Genomic DNA, 7072 nt, shown 5'->3' with positions numbered 1-7072 from the left:
GCATTACATGTTCCAACCTCTGCCCTAGCCTATGCAAAACACAAATTAATGGATAATTTCTCAGCATGGCTCACCAATTATTTAATACAGTGGTAATCATTTTTCTCTGTATCATTCTAACCACAATAATGTAATTCAGTGAGCAGAAATTACTTTATTTTTCAGCATTGCCTGTTTGTAGTTCTCTTTACCCATGGCTGTGAATCTCACACTTCTGATACTAGTTCTCCTATACTGTCATTGTCCTCTGGTGCTTCTGGTGTGTCCTGCTGAAATGCTTCCCTGAATGGCAAAATAAAATCTGCTTGTCCAGGGGACAGGCTAGGAAATGTGGCATCAATATACTTTTGAAAGGTTTGTCTTGTTGCTTCTATTTCATTTTCCAGGATGTCCTTCCATTCTGTCACCTTCTCCAGTTCTTGTGTGAGAGTCTTTATTTGTTCTTCTGCTGCTTTCAGCATAGCCATAACTTTTTCCAGCTCACCGGCCTGTAAAGTCTCTGCTTTTTCAGGCTGTTTTTCAGTCTCAGCCTCACTCTCTTTTTGTATGATACTCTGGACAACATGAATCTCACGATCTTTTTCTTTTTTTAATTGTTCTATACTCTTATGATATTGTTCCTCAGCTAACCTAATTTCTTCTTTGAGTTGTTCTAAGGACTTCCTATTTAAAAAAGAAAATGAAGAAAAGATTTGTTGGGAACACATGTTACTAAAGATTATTGAAAAAAATGATTGAAGTCTATTTAGGTTGTTGTAAAAACTCTCTTATTCAACTGTAAGTATACGTGAAATCAGAACTTGATATAGGACAACTGAAATAAAATAGGGTAAAAGAAGGCTACTGATGACGCAGAGAAAGGCAGCTGCAGAAGATTCTATTTCTGTGTGCGTCACATCTAGCAATAATTTCATGATGCTTACTTCCAAATGACAAATATAAAGAATCAGTATTTCCCTCTTCATTCAGGTGTCTTTCTCACTGAGAGAGACACCTGAATTCTTTCTTTAAGAGAATTAAGTACACACTGATTTTCAAATAGACTTTGACAATTCTGCCCCCAGGTTAAAATGCTGCCTTGAAGTCAAATCTAACAACTGATTTCTATACTACAGACTCATCCATAATTTTGTTTAAACGTTACTGAGAATATATTTGTGCCAGCATGTCAGTAATAAATATAATTTATATTATGCAGTCAAAACATTTTAGGTGCTATTCACCAGAGCTGGCTCAGGAATACACAAAAAATGGTGCATCGGGCATGCATAAAGGTTACTGAGCCAAATACTTTGATGTAGAGAAAACAATTTCTGCCCTCTGTTCATGCTCCCTTCACTGTGCTGGAGATATTTTAGCAGAACTCTGCTAACATGAGATGTTAAAAAGACCAGTTAAGTTTGTGTGGAATGTCATTTATCTTTGGCAGAAAGGGCATGTTTTAATAGTGAAAACAAAGGTATTAAATAATGGATCAAAACTTAAGTGTGACTGTTCAGAAAATAAAAAACATCTTACAAAGGAACACACCTGAACTGATCTGTTCATTGTGATAGGATATTTTGTTGTCTATGTTGTCAAAAAATTAAATGTATTCTACTCTCAAGGGAGAGGGGTGTGCTATTATTTTGACATCAAAGCTATTTAATTCACAATGCTTAATCTATACAGGTAGAATCTCCTGTGCCCTGCAGATCTCAGTTTTGCATAGATGTCATTGATGGCACAATAGTTCCTGAGTTCTTTACTTCTGATGACTCTAAATCAGCTACAAACCCCAAAACTTTCAGATCCTTGGCTGGCTTTGTGATACTTGCTTCTAGGAACAAAATATGTTTGGTTTTCACTTGGTGCATCAGTGAGAGAGAGTGAGCCTGCAACTCCTGCTGGTCACTTGTCATTTTCAAATGTTTTTTTCTGAAAGGTCTATTGATCTTTTCCGAGAAGACCTGCATCTGAGCAATGCTGATGCAATTCCAATAATTTTCTTTAGCACAGCATTTTTGCCAGCCAAGTCAGAGGAAACACTAAGAGCACCTGTGCAGAGTGGCTGCTTCCTGAAAGGCTGCCTCCCTCTCCTGTTTTCTGGCTTTGGCCACAGCTTGCATCTTGTCCTGGGCACAGTCCATCAGGATCCTCTGAAGTCTGTGAGCCATGCATTGCTCTGCAGCTTCTGCCTCTCTCTTCTGCTGTTCTTCCATGTACCACTGCATCTCTGCCTTTACCTTCCTCACTTCTTCCTTAAGCAAAGTTAAAAGTAGATGTAAGTAGTGACAACAGCTTTTTGCTCAGTTGTCTTTAAACAATCCCCAGCAAAGCCCATCAGAACAGACTTCAGAAACATATTATGGGGCAATTACAGTGACTTATTGTAACATCATTCCACATCTACATCACCCATGTTTTCTACATAAGGCAGAAAAAGTTCCCTGATGTATCTTCTTCACAGGCTCACATGCCTACAGGAAGCCTGACTAACCATTTGATCATGAATGGTGGTGGCCATATCAGTACTGCTGCAAAAAAAAAAAACATTCCTGAGGCTATCAGCTAAAAGCACTTGTCTTTGACCTTCCCTACAGGAAAAAACCCACTTCAGTCACTCAGTGATATGCTTTGTTAGCTGCCACTATCTGTTTGCTTGGACAGGAGTTGAGTAAATTTTCTGCCATGGTCTCTGCAAGCTAACTGCTAGTGAGCATTTAGCTCACTGTTAACATACCTCTTAAAATGCACTGCAAGAAACAAACCCCACCAAATCTCAAAAGTCTCACAATTACTTTAGTTATATCTGCCTCTTCTTTTGTTTCAGCTGTAATATTCTGTATCTGCTCCCTTGTCCGAAGTCACTGGAGCGCATATTGCCAGGACAAATGTTACATGTTCAAATACTGAGCACCCAGGTATATGAAGATCTGTAATAGACTATAATAATAGTCTAACACAAATAGTCTAAAAATTTCTAATAGCAAGTAACTGAATGGTTAATCACAAGGAACTGAGATTCTGGCAACTATTGTTGCCAGATGCTTTGACAGCAAAGGACAGAGCTCCCTTGGAAAACAACTCCATAAAATGGAATGAACTCTACCACAAACTTAAGACCACTGTAAACCTCCCTGCTTTTCCTCTTCAGATGCCAAGCACATTGCTTTGACTGCCTGCAGTATAAACAGATAGCTATTTAGAAACTTGTATAAAATAAAATTCCAAAGCAAAAGACTCCAGCAATTCTCTGTGTGCCTTTCATCTGCGGGTGGGAGGCTGCAAGACTAAGGATGACAAGCGTTAGACAGACTGCGTAATGCCTGACTGAGGAGCGCTTGGATGATCTAGCAGCAGAAAGCCCTGTGAAGTGGTGCAGAAAGCAGGAAGGCTCAGATCCGGAAGGCAGTTGCTTTCCTTTCTCTGTACATCTATGAGCTTTTTCTCAGATATCCAAAAAGCCATATAAGACATGTGCTAAACATATATAAAAATTCAAGGCTACAGTTAGCATGCTTCATTTAGGAATATACATATGCTGGCAGTTTTCCTTCCCCTCCACTCCACCCAGCAGGCTCAACAAATCAATTAAACATCTTTGTAGCTTTGATGGACATGAAACTTGAGGACAGATTTAAAGTTAAGCCCGTATTTAACTGCCTCTAAGAAATGCAGCAGATAGTTCAGTGGCTGAATCAAGGCCTGATAAGGAATTTTCAACAAAGTTCACAATCTTCATTCAATTAAAAGAAGTGAAATGTGCTGAAAGTGAATTCAAAATCTAGTTAACTCAAGCTCACATCTCATCTAGCACAAAGGCAGTCATCTGTCAGTCTGAGTACTCCTCCTGACACTGGAGGTCAAATCTCAGATGAATGGAGATTCTGGTACATATCTATTTTACACAGAATTACATTCTCGGTTGTCAAACACATGCTTCTGTCCTGCTGGCTATTTCCATGGTAATAAAAACAAAATGGTTCATACCCTTAATTTCTTTTCAAAGTTTTTTTGAAGGTCGTGTACAAATGCACTGTGTTTAGTGGCTGCCTCATTGAGGGCTTTCTCCACTGCATCTTCCTTGAGTGTTTCAGCCTTTAAAACAAGTTATTATTTAAGTATAACTGCTGACATTCTATTAACATCCTATTAAGAAGAAGCAGAGGTTACATAAACAATAGTTCTCTATTTGCTATTTAAGAATTCACAGCAAGTAAATTTAAAACCAGATAGCAAAATCCATTGTAGCCCATTTGGCAATTTTATTGCAATGATTCCTGTTCAAATGTGTCCTCACAACAGCACTGAGATGCCACAGCTGTAAGCAGGATACATGTCAATCTTACATAGCACTGTGGGGAACAGCTTTAACAACCAATAACTTCTGTGTGCTTTAGGGGCCATTTTCAAACCAGATGTAAACTCTGTTACTAATTCAAAGTATGCTTTGCTGTGATCAGAAATGGGAGAAGTATGTGCACACAGAAACCTGTGAAAAAAAGGAGCTGAAACTAATGACAGCTCTAAAGCAGTGACCCCAAACTTTTTAACTGTCTTTATACCACAGCAATTATTCCAAAGGTTAATCATTAAAAGGATGGGAGAATAATTTAATTTACCTGGGACCAAATTTCAGCTTTCATTTTTTCAATGCACTCTTGTACCTCTGCCTCCTTCTTTTCATGTTTTTCTTGTTCAATGTGTGCTCCAATCTCTGCACAGTCAACACAAGCTGATCACGCACAGCAGGCAACCACAGTGCAGAAATCCATGCCTCTCTCCCCACCCCTTTGCTTGGCTCCATACCTGAATTAAAAGTCAAAAGGCTAAAAAAAAATGCACCCTCATCTCACTTGAGGGTGAAACTACAATTATTAAGCATGCAGTTCTGTAAATATAATAAGAAGGTGCTGAACCCAACTTTCACCTCCTAGATGAGGCTACAGAACAGGAGAGCACTGCAGATGTCCCTCCTGACTCCTTGTCCTGGTGGCCATCTGCACAGCACAAGCTGGTGAGTCCTCAGTTTTCTTGGGAGCGATTCACCCATTTCTGTGTGTGACTGAATGTTGCAACAGCTTGGGAGACAGCTTTGCTTCCTTTAGATGCCATAGGTGAGTCAGTGCCTTCTCAGGCTCCCTGTGTCCTCAGAGTCCTCCAAGGCTTTCAGAGAGGTCTATTGCCCAAGATGCCCTCAGATTCCTTTATGCCATTCTTGAGGCACACAATAAATATCCTTAGGAAGATACAGCAGAATATTTCAGGGTTTTGGAACAGACGAGGCACATACAAAGGAATGCTTCCCTCTCTAGGGTTGCTGCATCTGGCCAGGGTCCAAGCAGTCCTAGCACTGCAGACACAGCTGATCCCTCCTAGAAAGGTGGGGCAAAGCAGTATGGTGGTGAGCCACATTGCTTCACAGGGCCAACATCAGGGATGCCCCCCTTAGAAACATGAATGGAGTCTAAGTGAAGTGGAAGGGAAGTGGATAGACTCCCTTCTACAATTCAAACACCCCAATCCCCCCCAACAGTGGGATTTCAGAGCCTCCATCTTTCTTGCTCAGTGCCAAGCCTGGGCATTGCTTTGGATCCCATTCTTTATGCTTGACAGCCCCAAAGAGTCACATTTTTCTGGGTCATTGTAAAGGAAAATTAAAAAGGAATAGAGCCACAGGAGATCCAGCTTTCACACAGCCAGTGGAGGATTAAATTTCTCTCCCTCTTTCACTCTAGTCTTCCTCCCCACTCCACATGGGTGGGCAGAGTCCTCCCACAGAGCTCACATGAAGTACATGGAAGACAGCAGCAGGATGGGACAAAGGGGTCTACTGATTCAAATCAACAAAACAGATGTTTGACAGTGCAGAAAGCCCAGCAACAAGCATGTTGTGCTCTGAATGCACAGCTTTCCCCCAGTCCATTATAGTAAGCAGTAAAAAGAAAATCATTTAAAGAGACTCTCTGGCCTTCTCAATGTGTTTCACACTGTGTGTGTGTAATGCAGGGCTGAAGCTTCATGTTCTGAGCACACGCGGTGCACTCATCCCACTGCCCAGGCTCTCATTACACTGATAACCTCTTTATATCATTTGAAATAGAAACCAAGCACGCTGCTCTTCACAACGCACATTAATTAAAATGCACAAGATGATTTCTACATAACTTTACTGATCAGAAACCTCTCTGACAATTAGGCATAGCATATAAAGATACTTCATTTTCTTGCTAGATCCTCAAAAGTATGAATGCTACAATTTCCTTTATTATTATGATTGTGACATGCCAACAAAAACATAAAACCTCAAGAGAATCTACAGAGCCTCAATCTAAGGTCAGCAGCTGAATCAGGTATAAGAGGTAGGATTCAGGATAAAATATCTCAGCTGTGTCCTGTGCTGTGGTCAAGGATAAGGGCATGACCTTTACATATGTTAAGTCAAATGTAGCTCTTTCCAAACTACTTGAGGCTTAGAAAACATTTGCTAATGGTTAGAGCTAATTCTCTTCTGGACTCCACTATGCCCAAGTCTGAACACTGTCATGTACCACAGGACAACTGACCCTGAATATACTAGGCTTATTAAGATTAAGAAGGTAAGCACAACTCATTGTTACAGAGACGTGAACACCTTAATGACTGTCAAGAACAGATAGATACAAGAGCTCTTGGAGTTTTCCTATATCTCAGATTGCAAGGAACAGATTTCAGAAGCAAACTCACCCAGTATATCACGATGAGTGTAATACCGTGTTACGAACGGCTTATACTCCCGAATCCGATCAAAAGTAGCATTGGAAGGTGGTGGTGGTACTATTTTTGAACATACAGCACAACACACGAAGGAGTGCAGATCAGGATTTCTAATCATTGTGGCATTCTGGTGTTTTCCTGTAATACAGTCACTACAATGTCAGAACTCTATTCCTGATACATCTCTTGCTTGCAGGCAAAACACTTAACTGTTGCTGCAGAAAACATGCAAGCTGGTGAAGAGAGAAAAATCACTGACTGTTACTTTTTACCGAGTTGGCTGAAACGTTTGCCTTCGGGTTAGGATTCACACATGCTGACAGCTGCTAACATG

At 40.4% G+C, this 7072-nt stretch overlaps 1 protein-coding gene across 1 annotated transcript; it reads right to left on the bottom strand.

The window, feature by feature from the left end:
• Window positions 1-206: 206 nt before the first annotated feature.
• Window positions 207-6856, bottom strand: C3H6orf163 (chromosome 3 C6orf163 homolog). Its single transcript, XM_005153297.2, has 5 exons — window positions 6709-6856; window positions 4605-4699; window positions 3973-4080; window positions 2038-2240; window positions 207-663 (listed from the first exon to the last, which is right to left on the bottom strand). Exons 1-5 carry the CDS (start codon window positions 6854-6856, stop codon window positions 207-209), a joined length of 1011 nt encoding a protein of 336 aa, XP_005153354.2.
• Window positions 6857-7072: the final 216 nt, after the last annotated feature.

Source organism: Melopsittacus undulatus, chromosome 3 (genome assembly GCF_012275295.1).
Source record: "Melopsittacus undulatus isolate bMelUnd1 chromosome 3, bMelUnd1.mat.Z, whole genome shotgun sequence".
NCBI lineage: Eukaryota > Metazoa > Chordata > Aves > Psittaciformes > Psittaculidae > Melopsittacus > Melopsittacus undulatus.
Note: the sequence above shows the minus strand (reverse complement) of the source record. Positions and strands in the feature narration are given on the sequence as shown.